Here is a 20,187-nt window from a genome sequence, read left to right on the forward strand (position 1 = left end):
CCAAGTGGGAATGCTGATTGGAAAACCATTTGCATTAATGTGCTTTCCATTTTTTCTCTCTTCCATATTTCATGGGGTTATTTTTTACTTTGTACGATAGTGTAAAACAGGTGATAGGAAATCATCAGCCCATTTTACATCTTTCCTGATTTTTATTTGCATTGATGTCGATGGAAGTTTATTTCCGTATTGCATTATCACACAAAGTCAAAATTACCCCCCTTGTCTTAATTACTGCCAAACAATCTCTGTGGCACTGAGTGTGGAGTCTCATTCCTTTACATTTTAATTATTGCTGGCGATTTAAAAAATAGAAAAAAAAAATTATTTTACCTTTTCTTTGTCTTTTTTATCTCGCTTAATCCCATCTTTCTTTCCCTCTCTTTATTTCACTTTCTGTACATGAGTCATTGCATTAAATATTCTAACTTACACTTCCTGGTTCAGACTCTGCACTGCTTATTAAGAATACTTCAATCGGATTGGTTAAGGAGATACATAGTTATAAGTCCTGTTTACACAGGTCCCAGATCCCTGTAGAGGGCACCACACTGAAATAGATTTTTAATTAGCAAAAGTTCCAGTGCAAAAGCCCTTTGGGAGCTGTTTGCCCAAATATTTAGCTGTGGAATTTAGCTGTGTGCACAATGATTTCTCACAGGATTATAGGAGTTTACTTCCATTTATTGAATAAATTCAATTATTGGGAATTTTGACCCTTGATAATTTCTTTTTTCATTTGGAATAATGTGTTTATAGAATTCACCTTGCAAGCAGATATTGGCCCAGATTTTGCGGTCAGTGGTGAATGAACAGCACCAGCTGTTCATTACACTTACACTAGCCCACAGACTTTGGGCTTTTGCACTGGAACTTTTGCTAATTAAAAATCTATTTCAGTGTGGTGCCCTCTACAGGGATCTGGGACCTGTGTAAACAGGACTTATAACTATGTATCTCCTTAACCAATCCGATTGAAGTATTCTTAATAAGCAGTGCAGAGTCTGAACCAGGAAGTGTAAGTTAGAATATTTAATGCAATGACTCATGTACAGAAAGTGAAATAAAGAGAGGGAAAGAAAGATGGGATTAAGCGAGATAAAAAAGACAAAGAAAAGGTAAAATAAATTTTTTTTTCTATTTTTTAAATCGCCAGCAATAATTAAAATGTAAAGGAATGAGACTCCACACTCAGTGCCACAGAGATTGTTTGGCAGTAATTAAGACTTATCGCACTCTTAGAAATCCACTTACACTAGAATGGACAAGCCTTAACCTTTTCTGGCGAGTTTAGTGGGTATCAGGTGGGTAAGTACTGCAACTTCACGTGATCCATTTGTTTCAGTGGTGAATCTCTGGATGAGATACCGGTATAGCAAAATGTCTGGAGGAGCTGGGCAACTCAGACAGGACTTTCTGATTTCCACTTTTAACTGCGCACATACGGTCACCAAAATTGCTGTCCGAGATACTCCTTAATAACAGTGAGCACTGTTAGCCTCACCATTATTTTTACCGCAAAATCTGGGCCATTATCATATGAACACTTGGATAACCATCTTTTTTAATTGAGGTGTTAATCTGGTTATTTTATGGTCTACATTTGAAAATTATTTTTTCCACCCTCACATTAGGTTATTATTTCTCCCAATTTACACTTGCCCTTCATGGACCAAGCACTATGTTGTGGCTGTGAAGGTAAGCAGGCAACTTGTTTTCAACCATCTTTAAGTTACCTGGGAATGACTCAGATCTTTCTCCTCCATTTTTTGTGAGGACTGTATATCCCTAATATCCCAGTACTTTGGGAAATCGGAAATCCTGTGGAATTACAGGGGATGTGGATGCCTCGGCTCTGAGGCACAGAACACTGAAGTACAAAACATCTGTATATTCAAATAGGGTAGTGGAAAAATCTTCCTCCCCCATATTTACAGGCAATCAGATTATGGAATACTTTACAAAACTCAGAAGGTATGATTCTATTTCTTTTCATAAATATGCCCCTGGAGGATTCACCTGTATGAAGTGTGTCTTACTAAATAGCAATTTGAGCGGCATTTTAAAATTACAATTAATGTATTGTCTTAATGATCTACTAATTATGTGATTGGAGCACAGGCTCATTAATCTGCATTGAAATTAGTTTTTAAACATCTAAAATATTCCTTGTTAAAACTAATGAGGTACTTAGGGTGTTTCATGAATCTAATTAGACGATATCATGGCTGCATTTTAAATGAATCATTCATGGCATATATAAAGGTCAGAGTGCAGCATGAAACTCCCCAAAGTGAAAAGGAACGTGAGGAAACAATGAACAGCTTGAGAGATTATTTATTAACGCAAGGCAAAATTAGACTGCAGTTGTTAATATGCTTAATATGCTGATAGCCTTCCCATATTTTTCATGTTTTAGAAATGACTAATTTTTCATTGTGAACATAATTAAAACCGTTGCAGCTGGGCTCCATGGATGCCATCAAAGGCCTATGATTTTAATTTTCAAAAGAATATTGAACTTGTAGATTGCAGGTTTTTCCCTTTCAATTTTCTCCGCTCCTCCCCTGAAGGCACTGACTGTCGTTGGGATGCAGTCTCCCAGCCACAGGCCGCACTCCGTTACCTTGACCAACTGGTTGTTCTCCATTTGGGAGCCTAGATAGTGAGTGATAGTTGCCTATTCTCCAGCAAGGGCACCACAGCCAAGCCCGCTGCTGTCCTCACCTGATACTGCCAGAACATGCATACTTTCCAGCACGAGTCACTAGGTAGCGATGAGGAGCAACAACCCAAGTTAACTTTCACAAGTTCAAGGGAGTTCAGTCCAATCATAGTATACTAGCCTCTGCCCCAGCTAACTCAACACAGAACAGGGATTGAGTTTGTGATCTTTGTGAACTGTATGCATCAGGTACAATCCAGGCAGAGATCAGGCTTTTGCCCAGAGGGAAGGGATATTAGAAGATGAATAGCTGCACACTGTTCTTGTTCATTTCCCAGCAGTTGGCTACATAGTATCATTGAAAGGCACAAGGAGCAAGCTACCTGTTTTCCAACTCAACAGAGAAAGTGTGCTTGGCCCCACGGGAATCTGTAAGAAGGATGGCGAGAAAATACCCTGCCACCAGCCCCCCCGCCCACCCCTGCCCCCAAAACACATTTGGTGGAGCACTGTTGATGTTGCATGTATTTTACTTTATTCAGAGTGAGGTATGTTATTGTTTTCAATTGCAGACTGTTCTGATTAGTGATTATAGTGGGTTTAATGTTGAGTTTTTACCTTTTGTGATTTTAGACTATCAAGGCAACATCTCCTCTTGGGGATCCAAGAGTTACATACAACCTGGAAGAAGGTCAGGTTCCAGAAACAAACATGCCGGTCCAATTCTACCTGAAACCCAATCGTGCCGATGGATCTGCCTCAATTTTAGTGGCAGAACCACTGGATTTTGAGGGAACAAAGTTTTTCACACTTAGAGTCAGGGCTCAGAATGTGGCTGCAGTTCCATTAGCCTCCTTCACCACTATCTATGTCAACGTAACAGGTATGTTTGCAATATCCCAAATTTGGATGCTGTTTTCCAGTGCATCTGCCCATGTTCTTGGCCTCTTAGAAGTTCCCCCTCTATTGCTGAGGTACTTCAATATTGCTTTCCCAGTTTCCAGGAAAGTAGAGAAAAAACTATTGGAAATAAGTGGGATAGAGATTTCGAAATGGCATATTGTACTTGACCTATGGGAGAAGCAGGCTTGATTGGAAAAATGTTCTTTCCTCATTCTGTACTTTTGTTTGAAATTTGTTTTTAAGCTCTTTGTGCGCCGGTGCTGGATGATCTTTTCAAACTGTTCTTTTTTAAAATACAACAAACAATGTTAATGATGACAAAAGCAAAATACTGTGGATGCTGGAAATCTAAAATAAAAACAGAAAATGCTGGAAATACTCAGCAGGTCAGGCAGCATCTATGGACAGAGAAACAGAGTTAATGTTTCAGGTTGATGACCCTTTGTCAGAATGTTCATGATGACGTTGGCCCTTTAACTGTGCAAGGTTCCTTCTTTTATTGTGGTACAAGATGAAGTACCCTTTGATCTTTTTGGTTATTTAATTTTTCAGATGTGAACGACAATGTTCCTTTCTTTACCTCATCCACATATGAGGCCACGGTCCCTGAAGGTGCTGCAGTTGGCATGTCAGTTGTGCAGGTATCAGCAACTGATCTGGATTCAGGACGGCATGGAAAGGTCAGAAATTGCATTGTGCATGCTGCAGTTCTCCAAGTATTTCTGTTTCTATTGGGCTCATTCATGTAATTTTTTGAAGCATGTTGGATAACCAGTTTCCTCACATGATTCATATTCATGGACTTGCATGTATAGAGGCACAGTTCAGGTCACATAGGTAAAACAAGTATTGTAGACATTTTTGCTGAATGATTCAAATATCATTAGATGCTTTTAAAAAAGGATACACTGCAACTGAAAAAAGTGAGGGACTCACTGGAATGATTATTTTTTGGCCAACTAGACATGTAGAGATCACATTGCCTAAAGCTGTTTTAATATTGCACTTTGTGGGATGCTAGGGTGCAATTCCTGACATGCGGATGTCGCATAGCCTACAGGAACCTCAGATTCGCTAAGGGCAACTACTGGGAAGACCTAGTACAAAATGTGTGTTCCCAGTGGTCAGGTTTAGCAAATCTGACAAGTTTACTTTGGGGTTGCTGCTGGCTACAAAAGACATGGACATCAAGAATCACTGGCCCCGAGCATCCTAATAACACAATGTACAACTAACAAACAGCCCACAATAAAGGTCAAGGACAATGCTTAAAGGCAACTGAATAAATTGCATTCTGTTTTATCATATTGGATTTCAGTATTTAATTTGGTGTTTTGGGATCACATTTCCAATTCAGTTTGTTTTTCTGTGAAATTTTAAATTCTATAGCCTCCTTTATGACATACAAAAATCACAACTAAATATTTACAATGGGATGGCAGTGGGACTTGAAGTTGTCAAGACTGAAGCTGCAGCTATATCCAATATTGCATCAGTTGTATGATAGGAAATTCTGGTTCATTTCCAACTACTAAATGGAACATTTTAAGTTTCAGGAGCTATAGGTCCTCATCTATACCAACAGCATCACTAGCACACTGAGGATAAATGTTACCGATTTCCAGAGATCCATGTCTTCAACATTTTTGAATAGTCTTTGTTCCTTACAAATGCAACATTTGTTTCATATTCTATTGTGCAACTTAATACCTCTTTGTTGTGGAGTATTTAAATATAACACTCGACACAAGTCTGTATATGGAGAAAAGAGTTGTTTATTTTCACTCGACCGATCAAGGGAGAAACGGCATACATCAGTCTCGCACTGGATACACCCCTACCGCTCTCTCTGAACAAGTCATTGGGTTACTGTCTTTATACAGTCAAAATACATACAAAATCATGAAATTCCGCGAGGAAGCTTTCCATTTGTTGTTTCCCTGACGCATCAAAAATTTTCGCCTACCTACTATGATTACATTGGTTAATACAATTACACTGACAGAAAGCTTTGTTGCCTCCCCTGTGCGCCCTTTATCTGATTTAGTTATGTGCTACATCATTTTCATGCCTGTGAACTCTTCCCCTCCTGGCCGATCTGCCCTCAACCAGCTGAGATGTTCTCAATCATCCTCTGTTTCCCGTAATCTCTTACCACCCCATATGACCTAGCTTTGGAGTGTATTTTTCCCTGTTTTTTTCTGCGATAAGGTGATTTATCTTCCTGAGAGTTCTAGTTTAACATTTTCCCTGTATTCCGTAGCACATATCTTTCTTTTTTTCTTTCAGCCTTACTTATGGTTTTAACTTTACTTAATTAGGTTCCCTTTGATTAATTAAGTTCCCTCTGATTAATTTTTTTCCTCTACAATCCCCCATTTGGTCAGATGGTACCCCAAGTACCTACCATGATCAATAATTCACCTTGTCTGATTCTCGTGTGCTCCACGCCGGTCTCGGTGATCAGGCGATAGATTGGGAGCAACCGCAAATCATATCAGGTATTCATTCTGCAATAATTTGACCTGTTCCCTAGCTTGTAGCTTTGCTCAGGTATACCTCTTCTGTCTTTTGCACTTGTTACATAACATCACCAACCAACTCAAGGCTATTACTATCTGTACTGCCACTAGGGTAAGTGAAAGGATCCTTATCCATGGATGTATTTCAAGTTCATCTCAAGTACCAAGGCGGGTTTTTCAGGTTATCCTTTATTTCACTGTCTAGTTCTTTGCCTTTAACCTTTAGCTCATAATATCTTTTAAAGTTACTTTTAATGGTCCTTTGAGCTCAGTTAAATCTTCAAGTAACAGGGGAATTGGTGGTGCTTGCTCTTCCATGCAATCATCAATATTTTGCTTAATCTCATCACTTATATTTAATGTCATTGTCTTCCTGGCATGTATATGTGTCATGTGTGCTCTTCCCATTGCCACTGATACTCTGGAAGTAAAGCAAAAGTTAGGCATTGTAATGTTACAAGTCAAGCCTCCATAATCGCAAGTTCCCAGGCTAGTTACCATGCAACATTCTCCTCGTCCTTGATAGGCGTAATGTGTGGGTTCGGTTCGGGCAGGGCTTATTCCAATGACACATCCTTCCGTAGAATTGTCAAACCCACAGCTATCCTTGCTCCCGCCTTCCACTGGGTGAAGGCATATGGTTAGGCTTCCTTCTCTCCGGCACCTGGAAAAAGATATTCCCCTTATTTTTCCATTCTTTTTGATCGCATACTGGTCCATCGGGTAATCGCAGATGTACTCTTCCCCTCGTATTATCCCTATGTTTTCAACTTCATATTGAGGATACGGGTATGAGCCTTGGTTTATTACAGGGATCAGTAGTATTGTCCCTACCATAGGGGTTTGTTTCCCCTTACATCCTCCGGTAACCGCATACACCCTAGTCATTCCTTTCAGGGTGCAGGCGTCTAATGGCCCGTTGTGCTGTGCCATTTCTTTCAACTGGGTGCTATTTATCCAATCTAGAACTTTCCCAGTTTGTATCTGATCCATTGTGTCTCACCTGACCAATCATCCATCTCCCATAGGCATGACGTGTCTCTTTTCCTGTCCTCGGCATCGTCCTCTCATTCCTGCTTATTTGTTAATTGTTAATTGTTCATGCATGGCCTTCCAATACGGATATACCCTCTAGCAGTATTTTGGATGTTTTAGATCCTAACTCTGAAGATTCTATCCCTATCCTGGCCTGTTTCCTCATTAGTACCTCCATCATTCCCCTTAAACTATTTACCCCTGCTTGGATTGTCTGTATATCTAGTGCATTTACTAGAGAGGTCCCTGTACTTACTTCAGTTAGTACGTCATTCCCTATAGATCTCCTCTGTCTTCCTCCTTTGTGTCTCAGCTGCTTGTGATACTCCCTTGCTCCTGATGCATCATTAGCTTTTCTCAGGATTGTGTCTAGCAACCGTGTGTACAATGCTTTAGTCTTGGGGATAAACTTTTCTGGCAGGTATAGGTCTGTTAAATTTATGATCAGAAGTAACATTTCATGTTGCACATTGTCAAATAACAACATTCCCTCCGATCTCGTCACCAATCCACCGGGCGGACCTTCAGTAAGGAAAGGGCAAGTAATTGGTTGTAGTGTTGTTGGTCCTGGGGTCGTGACTCTAGTTTTTGGCCAATAAATCATCACTGCTGGACCTGAATACTTTCTCTCTTCCTGACATATGACCCATTCTATTGCTTTTAACAAGGAAGGCTCTAAGACCATTTCCCTCTCTGTGTCCAGACAATGTACTATTACTTCTGTTCCAGGTTTAACTACTACGTGCTTTCTCAAGGTTAATTCCCCTGATTTATAATATTCAGGTAACATCTTGTTACCCACTCATCTTGTGGCTTCAAGATAAATGCTCCCGAACACTCGGATGCCACCCCCTAGGGGCTGCTTTACATAGTTGTTGTACCCTCCGATGTGGGTATATGCTTCTGGGCCCCGTAGGGGCAGCCTTATAGCTTGTCTTTGTAGAATCATAAAGATGGTAGTGATCACGTTTATATACATTCTGTTGATAAAACATATCCTGGATATTCCAGGTCTTTAGTTAGATTCTTACCATTTCTACTTCTACCGGATCATTTGCACTGTTTCTCCACACATGTGACCTTTCCCAGATCCATTTCATTATGGTAAGTAGCCCTAGTATTGCAAATATTAATCATAGTCCCCCGAAAAATCCATCGATCAATGCAGCTCTCCATTCCCTGTATTCTAAGGCATATTTTAAGAAGTAGATTACTGGGAGTATCTTAGGTTCCACCATCAGCCGTACTCTTACATTCTTTCAGCTGGGACCAATGTTTCTATCGGCCCCCACCTTTCATATTTATACACGCACGTGTCACCACTGATTAATACTTCATATGGTCTGCTCCATCATGGGGTGAATCCAGGTTTTCCTGGAAATTCTCTAACCATACCTTCGCTCCAACCTCCGGCACTACCGCCGGGTGTTTTGTCCCTTTATCTTATCTTTGTCCCTTTGTCTATCTCTTACTTCCTGCCGCATCTCTTTCAGCTGCTTACTCAATTCCATCACATACTTCCTGATTCTCTCTCACAATGGTCCTAATTCTGCCCCTCCTGTAACTATCCCCTTGGGTAACTTCATTATTCATCCAGTCATTAGTTCATAGGGAATTAATCCTGTCATTCGATTTGGTGTGGTGCGTAACCTCATTCTGGCCAGGATTGTCTGGTTTCCTGTATTTCAAAAACAAGTGATAGTTTATAAACTATCTTAACTTACAAGTGCTCGCAATTCAAGTTCTCGCAAATCATTTCCAAGGCTACTTTCATATCTTATCTCGTCTCCCCCAAACGGCATTTCTGTCTTTCATCAGAGAAAATGGCATTTTTAGATGTTTCCAAACTCTAGTTTTATTTCTTTTTTTAAAAAAGAGATCAGATTTTACAAATTTGCATACACTTGAACTGTAGGTTGACATCATTGGTTAGTATCCACATGTAACATTTTATTTAGCGAGTCCTTTTGATGAAAACATTCTTTCAATAGATCTCTATCAGATCAACAGAAAAAAAATATATCAAACACCAAAATAGTTCTAAAGAGGCTCAATGTAAATGTATCTCAGTATTTTGTTGTGCCTTTTCTTAACCAGTGGTACTTGAAACCTTTACAACAAAATTAACTCTTTACTGCTCCCATCCTAATTGCTGCTCCCCTTTTGTAGTATTTGTATTTATCTTTGAATTAAAAATGTCAAATATGGTAATACTGTTTTTTAAATATTGGAATTCTCATTTATGCTTATAGTTTAAACTTATTATGTCTAAGTGATTCACAGATCACAGAATGCAAAGTACTTGTTTTATAATATATGCCTCAATTCTGTTTTAGTAGCTGAACATTAAAAAAAAAACTCCAACCCAATTAGGAATAGCATAAGTAGAAAATCTTTTGCTCTGTAACTTCAAGATATATTTTGTGATACAGTACCTCATAAATCTTTTTAAGCTTCAGCTTCTGACGTAGTAGTTGAGGTAAAGTTACACAGATGTGAACTTTTATTATTTCTTTTAAAAAGGTTTCCAAACCCAAGATTTTCCAATACAACCAAAATGTTTATCAAGGAGAATCACCTGAAATATCTCAAAATTCCAATTCAAATACTGTACTGCCAATCTTTTATTTAAATCCCTTTTACTGAGCTAGGAGCTTTCACGTCATTTAAAATAAGATTCTACACAAAGGAAAACTAGGACGTAGTTTCCCCAAGCCCGTAACCTCGAGAAACCCACACAGGCTTTTTTTAAAGGCATTACACTCTCCCTTCTCCTTTCTTTATCACATTCATCGACTAAATTTATTGTCTTTCAACTCAATGTAATCTATGATTATGTGTTTTCTTTTGACAAGTAAGTGAACGTGTTTTTTTAAAAAAACGAGACCACGCATTCTTTTTTACTAATTAGAACGTCCAAATTTCCCGGCACAAGAGCTGAAGCTTCTGTGTCAGTTCTATTTTCTCTTTTTTTATATATATATCTTTTGTTAAACAAACCCATCCTTTGTGCATTTTATCACCCTGTAAATCATAATCAAAATAAATCCACACCTGCGTTTCTAACTTAAAATGTAATTCAATTCTAGGTTCACTTTCTTAAAACTTCCCATATCTAGGACAACATGACAAAAGGTTAAAAACTTTCAACTCTCTGTCTGAAAAAGTGGGTGGGCTAAAACAAACACATAGCTACACCATTTTTCTTTTAAAAGACAGGCTTTCAGACAAATGAAAAATTAATTAACTCCCACCTCAAATATGCCACAGTCAAGAAAACTTCCACACAAGCACTTTCAGTTAAAGACAGACAATCACACCAACTTTTCATTCAACAAAGCTTTTTTTTTCCTGGTTCCCTTGTTTTTCTTCTTCAGTCTCTGTCCCAACCATCCAGTGGGCGTCATTCTCAAACTACTCACTTCGACTCTTAACTTCCGTAATTGTAGGCACTGACTTATTACCATTAATCCTGCTTTGGCTGTTTTCTTATTTTTCTGTTTCTCCCACCGTAATTTCTGTTTGGCCGGCTCTATTTTGAGATCCCACCTGTCACTTAACATAGTCATTATTAATTGGTTTCACTGTATCAGATATCTCCTGTCCCTCTGCTTGGTTTCCCTTAAACCCAGAGTCTACGGCTCCACCGATATTTTCCTATCATTTTAAACTCTAATCTTAGATACTGATTGTCTCTCCCTGGAGTCTACAATCCCAGCGATACCTTATAATCTCACGTTTGGGCGTCTACCCCTTCACTGGATTCTGTGAACATAAGAAATTAAGAATTAGGATCAGGAGTAGGTCATCTAGCCCCTCGAGCCTGCTCCGCCATTCAATAAGATCATGGCTGATCTGGCCGTGGACCCAGCTCCACTTACCCGCCCTTCCCCGTAACCCTTAATTCCCTTATTGGTTAAAAATCTATCTATCTGTGACTTGAATACATTCAATGAGCTAGCCTCAACTGCTTCCTTGGGCAGAGAATTCCACAGATTCACAACTCTCTGGGAGAAGAAATTCCTTCTCAACTCGGTTTTAAATAGGCTCCCCCATATTTTGAGGCTGTGCCCCCTAGTTCTAGTCTCCCCTACCAGTGGAAACAACCTCTCTGCCTCTATCCTGTCTATCCCTTTCATGATTTTAAATGTTTCTATAAGATCACCCTTCATCCTTCTGAACTCCAACGAGTAAAGACCCAGTTTACTCACTCTATCATCATAAGGTAACCCCCTCATCTCCGGAATCAGCCGAGTGAATCGTCTCTGTACCCCCTCCAAAGCCAGTATATCCTTCCTTAAGTAAGGTGACCAAAACTGCATGCAGTACTCCAGGTGCGGCCTCACCAATACCCTGTACAGTTGCAGCAGGACCTCCCTGCTTTTGTACTCCACCCCTCTCGCAATGAAGGCCAACATTCCATTCGCCTTCCTGATTACCTGCTGCACCTGCAAACTAACTTTTTGGGATTCATGCATAAGGACTCCCAGGTCCCTCTGCACCTCAGCATGTTGTAATTTCTCCCCATTCAAATAATATTCCCTTGTACTGTTTTTTTTCCCCAAGGTGGATGACCTCACACTTTCCGACATTGTATTCCATCTGCCAAACCTTAGCCCATTCGCTTAACCTATCCTTCTCCAAGCCCTTGGATACCTCTACCATCTGGCTGGACTAACAATACCGATTGCCTCCCTGATCTGGTCCTCAAATCTAGAGTTTACAACCACTACCGGTTTCTCACTTTGACTTATATAGTGATGGATGTACAACACATTTAAATTACCCCCAAGTCTTTTGCACCATAACAGACTTTTCACAGATTCAGCTACCCCGGGCAACTGACACATTTCGTAACAGCTTACATCAGATTATGAGTGGTAGTTTAAATATATTCATTCGTGATGCTCTGTATTACACCCGTCTGTCTTTCGCCCGTAGGTACCCTGCTCGCAATGTCAATTGTTGTGGCGTATGTAAATATAACACTCGACACAAGTCTGTATATGGAGAAAAGAGTTGTTTATTTTCACTCAATCGATCAAGGGAGAAATGGCTCACACCAGTCTGGCACTGGGTACACCCCTACCGCTCTCTCTGAACAATTATTGGGTTACTGTCTTTATACAGTCAAAATATATACAAAATCATGAAGTTCCGCATGGAAATTTTCCATTTGTGGTTTCCCTGACATGTCACAAATTTTCACCTACCTAATATGATTACATTGGTTAATACAATTATATTGACAGAAAGCTTTGTTACCTCCCCTGTGCGCCCTTTATCTGATTTAGTTATGTGCTACATCATTTTCATGCCTGTGAACTCTTCCCCTCCTGGCCAATCTGCCCTCAACCAGCTGAGATGTTCTCAATCATCCTTTGTTTCCTGTAATCTCCTACCACCCCATGTGACCTAGCCTTGGGGTGTATTTTTCCCAACTGTCTGTTTTTTTTTCTGTGATAAGGTGATTTATCTTCCTGAGAGTTCTAGTTTAACATTTTCCCTGTGTTCCGTAGCACGTATCTTTCTTTTTTTCTTTCAGCCTTGCTTATAGTTTTAAATTTATTTAATTAGGTTCCCTTTGATTAATTAAGTTCCCTCTGATTTTTTTTCCTTTACACCCTTAAATCCATAATATTGTTGTTCCAATCAAATGATTTCACGATGCTGAAAACAAACATACTCAACCTTAGTTGGGTCATGGTGTTCTATTGTAGGCAGTGTTCAGATAGCTGCTGCAAAGATTACAAATACTATTAAACAAATGTTTTGGCTACACCCTAAAAGTACAAAGGAACCTAGAAGAGTGTGTTCACTGCTCTGTAAAACTTCTAACTAGATGTGCTTTGTACTACTGGGTTTGTCACTGTACAAAAGGGTATTGTAAAAATGGATAGCCAAACCAATCTGTGCATCCCTACAGTAAAACTTAATTGAACCAAAACCTTGCTTCAACTTTCAATGTGCAGTCAGCACCTTGCCATACAAATCCTAAAGCGACACGACAGGGAAGAGGGTGGTATGACATTGAGGGTACGGAGGCAAACATCAAGTTGCACTTCGAACTATAGAAATTTAGTTCGAAGGAGTATAGAAGGAGTCCATTCGGCCCGTCGTGTCTGTGCTGGCACTATGCTTGAACAATCCAAAACTAATCCCACTTCCCTGCTATCTCTCAATAGCCTTGTATGGTGGACTCGAATGCATTAAATCCTAGGTTAAGATGCCTTACATTCATTTAATGTAATATCTGTAGACTTTACAGACGATATGACTTTCATCCCATCAGTTTAGACTGGTTTCAAGCTTCATATTTAGAGGTAAAAGGATGATGTGTTGCCTCAGTCTGGCTACATCTCATTTCTGAACACATTCTGCACATTGATATCAGATCAATTTGGTAGATTTCAGAGAATGAGGTTGTTGGAATATTGCCATAATATATTTCTCTGTTATAGAGTAATACAGACCATATTCGTCAAATTGAGTGCCTTAGTTGCCATACTGGAGTTTAGAGGCAATTACTACTAGTGCAGGCATCATGTTACAGGGTTAAATGCACAATATGATAAAGTACACACAATTATTTTGAATTTATTTTGAAAGAACCCAAATGTCGTGATGTAGAGTAACTGTCACTCTCAGCCTCGCAGAGTGGAAAGATCTCATTCAAAATTGAGGACTCATTTGCTTTACTTTCTTTCCAATCACAGATAAATTATGCTATAGTGAAGGACCTCAGTGGAGACTACCATTACTTCAGCATTGATTTTGAAACAGGTGTAATATTCACACAAACATCCTTTGACAGAGAGATGAAAGGGTCCTACCTGATCGAGGTTCAGTCTCAAGACAACGCTGAGTCTGCTCGTCCTGGCATGCATGGACAGCCCAACACAGGTACAGACCTCAGAATTATCATCTCTTAAAACAAAAATGAGAAAATGAGTGGATGTGTTTGCCCACACATAAGCATGTACATTGTTTGGAAGTTTAATTGGCTAAAATTAGTTTCAAATTATGCAGCAGAACAAAATAATATCAGCAGGTAATATCAAGAATACATTTGCTGTCAATTCAGAGTTCTTATTCATTTCATGTGACTCATTTCGCTCCAAGTGATTTGTTTCACTCCCTATGACTTGCTTCACTCCAGGTCATAGTCCTGCTCAATAATCACAGCAGCGGAGCTGAACCCTGAAGAACTGATCTATCAGGCTGTACCACATAGAAACATCCCAGCAGCAAATGCTGACTGCTTGGTATTGAAAGCATACTTCAGCATGACCTTGGGTTGACATGGGCTTCCTATTGTGATGTGTTCTTACTCCTGAATTAATCCAGGATTCAACCTTCAGTACAGGGCACAGATGGTATGCTGCACATATATGGCATACACTCTGAGTGATAGTTCTATCAGTAGGAATATGTTTCCATGTTGCGGTATAGTTACTCTTTAACAGTGAATGTACAATTTTTCTTTCTGTTCACAGACACAGCGTATGTGAGGATTTTTGTCAGTGATGTGAATGACAACGCACCAATCTTCCCACAGGAAACCTATACGATAAGTGTAGATGAGGACAAGGATGTTGGGTTTATTGTTATCACAGTTTCTGCAAATGACGGAGATGAAGGTATGTCTTCATGTATCCTGCTTCTATTCTTTCACATGCAATTTCACAGGGAAAAAGGCGCTTACAATTGGTCTTGAATAAAATCAGTCAGGGATTGTGCTGCTGATTCTTGTCTAGTGACCCACACTGGAAAATACATGAACTGGGCAAGAACAGGGTTGATCTTGTCTATAATCCTCTTCCTCCTCCCCCCCCCCCCTCCTCCCCCCCCCCCCCCCCCCCCACACACACACACACACAATTGGCTGGCATTCGCTATGTGGACTCACAAGTTAATTACTGCCTATTTATGGGCTGTTGGTGCCCATAAAACTGTATTCCCATTCTCGAGTTTTCTCTCAGGAAAAGGAAATTTTGTAAGTGGGAGTTTAAAAATAAGCAGGCAAGATGGTTACCGTTCAATCAACAAATTAATCTCTAATGATCCCTTAAAGAAGTTTTATTCCGCAATGTGGTGAAGCTGCAGTAGTGCAAATGTGCAAAAGGATTCCCAATTCATAATTTGCTGATCATGAATAAATAGACTGGTTATAATCTGTTACAGAGTAATCAATGTCAGAAAGTGAAACAACACTGGGATAAACAGTCTGGAGAGAAACCAGAGGTGACTGTGTATCTGATATTACCTTAAGGTTGCTACAATGTATTTTGGATTGTAACTAGTAATAAAACCTCACTCACCAATTTTGCCTGTGGACCTCTCTCCTGTGGAACTCTCACCGTTATATCCAGAAGTTCAAATATCATTTGCTGAGCCATAGATGCTGGAGCATTTACTGGGTTATGGGATATCTGTGACTCCCGTGTTCGTATCATAGCTATTTTATCTGTGCAGAGTTTCTTTGCTACAGTTGTCTTCCACTGTAACTGATTTTTATATCATAAACAAAAAGGAATAAAATAGCTGATCCTGATTTTTTTTTCATGCCTAAACAAAATGCCTAAACATTTTTTGCACACTTATAGGTGCACACAGTTAAAAATACATATGGGCATATGCAAGTCACATCTTCACTCAGTTTTTTCACCTGAAAACTTGGGTACTAGAGCAAATTATCTTTTGCAACTTACTTGATGACATAAATCATGGTTGCACATTTTATGTCAGTAAATATATACACACACATTCATGGTCTAGCTGCACACGCGCGCACACGCACACATACACAAGCATACACACACCCCCACACAAACAAACCACTTCTCGAAACCCAGAATGGTAATAATTTTGGTAGTGTTGCAACACGGCTTTTTCACTTTCCTGTCATACTTTTGCCATCACTTGTCTAATGTGCCTGCCTGAAATGTATTTATCTTACATTTAAGCTTACCTACTTTTAATTATTTTTCTTCTGCTGACACCCTCGTGATTTGCTATGATCTCTAGTTCTCCCAGCTCCAAACTTCTCATGTGATTTATGCTGTTGTTGCCCAGGTGAGGCCGAGGAATATCAGATCTCAGGAGCATGGTTTGCAATTTTTCATGCCATTTTTAGCTCATCCTTCTCTTCATATTCCTCACCTTGAGCTGGGAACAACTTCTGTCTTTGATCATTAACTGGCCTGCACCAGAATTCCCCACCAAAATTGTTTAAAGCGCATGATAGCTCTGTAAATAGCATCTTACGATTACTGCTTCAATGTTCCAATATTGAGGCGCAGAGGTGAAGTGAATTGAATTTAGTTTTTACCCAAGGTAAATCACTTATAGATGTGCTGAAAATTTTAGCTTGTTTAATAAAAAATAAAATGTTGATTTAACAATGGAGTGTGTTAGATCAGAAAATAGGGAAAGAATACATGAAAACTGGAGCACATCAAAAAGAAAATCCTGATAAACTTACTGCATCATAACAAATGAATCACGGGGTTGGGGGTAATATATTAGCATGGATCGAGGATTGGCTAACTAACAGAGAACAAAGAGTCGGGATAAATGGTTCATTCTCTGGTTGGCAACCAGTAACTAGTGGGGTGCCGCAGGGATCAGTGCTGGGACCCCAACTATTTACAATCTATATTAACGACTTGGAAGAGGGGACTGAGTGTAACATAGCCAAGTTTGCTGATGGTACAAAGATGGGAGGAAAAGCAATGTGTGAGGAGGTCACAAAAAATCTGCAAAATGACATAGACAGGCTAAGTGAGTGGGCAAAAATTTGGCAGATGGAGTATAATGTTGGAAAGTGTGAGCTCATGCACTTTGGCAGAAAAAAAATCAAAGAGCAAGTTATTATTTAAATGGAGAAAGATTGCAAAGTGCTTCAGTACAGCGGGACCTGGTGGTACTTGTGCATGAAGCACAAAGGATAGTATGCAGGTACAGCAAGTGATCAGGAAGGCCAATGGTATCTTGGCCTTTATTGCAAAGGAGAATAAAAGCAGGGAAGTCTTGCTACAGTTATACAGGGTATTGGTGAGGCCACACATGGAATAATGCGTGCAGTTTTGCTTTCCATATTTACGAAAGGATATACTTGCTTTGGAGGCAGTTCAGAGAAGGTTCATTAAGTTGATTCCGGGGATAAGGGGGTTGACTTATGAGGAAAGGTTGATTAGGTTGGGCCTCTACTCATTGGAATTCAGAAGAATGAGAGGTGATCTTATCGAAACATATAAGATTATGAGGGGACTTGACAAGGTGGATGCAGAGACGATGTTTCCACTGATGGGGGAGACTAGAACTAAAGGCATGATCTTAGAATAAGGGGCCGCCCATTTAAAACAGAGATGAGGAGAAATTTCTTCTCTCAGAGGGTTGTAAATCTGTGGAATTCGCTGCCTCAGAGAGCTGTGGGAGCTGGGACATTGAATAAATTTAAGCCAGAAATAGACAGTTTCTTAAACAATAAGGGGTTATGGGGAGCGGGCGGGGAAGTGGAGCCGAGTCCATGATCGGATCAGCCATGATCTTATTGAATGGCGGAGCAGGCTCGAGGGCCGTATGGGCCTACTCCTGTTCCTATTTCTTAAGTTTTTATTAAATGACCAAATATCAAAGGTTACATTTCATTGTCTTCATCTCATTACAGGGGCAAATGCTAAACTGAGATACCAGATCACCTCAGGGAATGTTAAAGGAATGTTTGATGTTGAGCCAGAAGTTGGAACAATCTTTATAGCTCAGCGACTAAATTATGAACAAGAGCAACACTATGAGCTGCGGCTTGTGGCGTCAGATGGAAAGTGGGAAAACCAAACATTGGTGACTGTCAATGTCATCAACAAGAATGATGAGGCACCGATCTTCACACAGAATGAGTATCATGACAGCATCACGGAGGAGCTGTTGGACCTGCCAGTTCTTGTCCTACAGGTGCGTGAATTCTTGCATAAACATGTAAATAGTAACTAATTTAATTCTAACAATATTAAGTGAAAGTAATTTTATTTTTAAAAAGTGACCAATGGAGCTGGATGATTAAAACATTGTTCTTTCATCTTTGTGAGTCCTAACGTGAATTTAGCTCCAGTTCATGAGAGAAAGAATTTGTGTTTGTCTGTGAGATTCCCTCTACTCTCCCCATTCTCTTTTTCTCTCTCTCTGTCTCTCCATCCCTTACACACAGGCACAATCTTTTCCTCATGTCTGTCAGGTGAAATGGGGTTGAGTATCCTCAGTTTTGTTTCGAGTGGGCCATTCAATAGAAAATAGTTTTCAAATTGTCTAATTAAAAAAAATCTTTCAGAAAGCGAGTAATCAGAAAATCTTTCAGAGAGCAGTCAGAGAAGAGGGGAGAATGATGAAAGATGCAAGTAGACTCAGAACAAATAATGGGCACAAGATAGTAAATTCTGAATGATTGCTTCCTCCAAATATTCACAAGGGAAGATATGAACAACATCCCTTCCTCAAATAAAGATAATCTAATTAAAATCAGTATCAACTATAAATGAGATGGATTTCCACAGACTGGATAAAAGTGAAGATTGAATAAATGCTGAGGGATTGTTAGTTTTTATCCAGACAGTGCTGAGAGAGACTAAGAAAAAGATTTGTGAGGCACTGACAAACTTCAAGCAGGAGCAACTGGACATTGGGTAATGCCAGTGGATTGGAGACAGATTAACATGATGCCTTATTCAAAAAGAGTAATAAAATAGACACCGGCAACTACAGACTCATTAGTCTTACTTCACTCCCAGATAAGCTGAATAATAAAGGAGAGACATTGGAGGAAGATAGTGTGGTCAAAAATATCAAAAGCTGTAGAAAGGATAAGGATGGATAATGCACCGCAAACACAGTCGCAATGTCATTCATGACTTTGGTTAGGGACATTTTGGTGCTGTTGGATGGGTGGAAAACTGATTGCAGGGATTCAAATAGGAAGCCACAGAAGAGATGGATATGAAGCTGGGTTGCTGGAGAGGAAAGAGAATTTGGAGATGGGGTGGTGGTTAGTAATGGCAGAGGGGTTAAGGGTCAGGGGTGAATAACCTACATTGTACTTTGGTTGTATAGGTTGTCTACCCAGTATGACCTGACGAGGTAAAATATAATATTTTAAATGGGAGCAACATAAGAACTTGTCCTAATAACCGTCCTAATAAGAAAAATCTCCTAATCTTTTCCTTTGTTCTTTTGGTGATGATCTTAAATTTATGCCTTCTAATTACCAATTCACCAACCAGCGTAAACTGTTTTTCTCACTACCTTATTGAAGCCCTTCATAACTTTGAGCACCTTTATGAGATCGACTATTAACCTTTGGTGTTTAGTAAAAAGAGTCTAATTTTGTCTGATCTCTCTTCATAACTAAAGCCTCTCGTCCCTGATATCATCAGTGAATCTCACTGCACCTGCTCCATATTCTTTACATCCACAAAGTAAATCCAAAACAGTCTATTTAACAGCCACCAAACCAATGATTTATAAAGGTTTAACTCTTTGTTTTAGTTCATGATGCTACTATTTTTAAAACACAGAATCCATATAAAGATAATCACTATTTAATTTAAATGTTACTTTCCACTTAAATTGATGTCAAGTCATCTTACCTTGGGTTAATTTAATCTAATAAGTCTAGGATTAATTGGATGTTAATTTCCAATAAATAAAAATTGATCAAAAAGACTAATTTTGAAAAACCGTCAGCACTGCAGTTTGTCACAAACAATGAAACCATAGCTGAAAGGGACAGCACAGTAAAGTTGCAAAACAAATGAAACTCTGAGATTGAGGGACGTATCTGTATGGTGAGATTGTTACCAGCTTATTGAACTTCAAGCCGATATTCAAGTTATACTACTGAAATAGAACATTTATGATTTTTCAAAAAATGTTCCAGAGACTTTTAAAAATGCCAGTAGCTGATTATTTCAGGGCTAATGAGCAAAATGACTGGACATATTTGAGCCAATGAGGAATCCATCAAGTTGTTGACATAATAGAAATACTTTTGCATCCCATTTAATCATC

At 39.4% G+C, this 20,187-nt stretch overlaps 1 protein-coding gene across 1 annotated transcript in view; it reads left to right on the forward strand.

Annotated features, from left to right (window-relative positions):
• The window catches only part of LOC139268496 (neural-cadherin), a 306,309-nt gene that overhangs the window by 233,045 nt on the left and 53,077 nt on the right, over positions 1-20,187 (forward strand). The window contains exons 13-17 of the mRNA XM_070886774.1: positions 3,299-3,548; positions 4,121-4,248; positions 13,842-14,028; positions 14,622-14,765; positions 17,798-18,081. Coding sequence (XP_070742875.1) covers positions 3,299-3,548; positions 4,121-4,248; positions 13,842-14,028; positions 14,622-14,765; positions 17,798-18,081 — 993 coding nt within the window. The remainder of the gene's footprint in view (positions 1-3,298; positions 3,549-4,120; positions 4,249-13,841; positions 14,029-14,621; positions 14,766-17,797; positions 18,082-20,187) is intronic.

This window comes from Pristiophorus japonicus, chromosome 1 (genome assembly GCF_044704955.1).
Source record: "Pristiophorus japonicus isolate sPriJap1 chromosome 1, sPriJap1.hap1, whole genome shotgun sequence".
In the NCBI taxonomy this organism is placed as follows: domain Eukaryota; kingdom Metazoa; phylum Chordata; class Chondrichthyes; family Pristiophoridae; genus Pristiophorus; species Pristiophorus japonicus.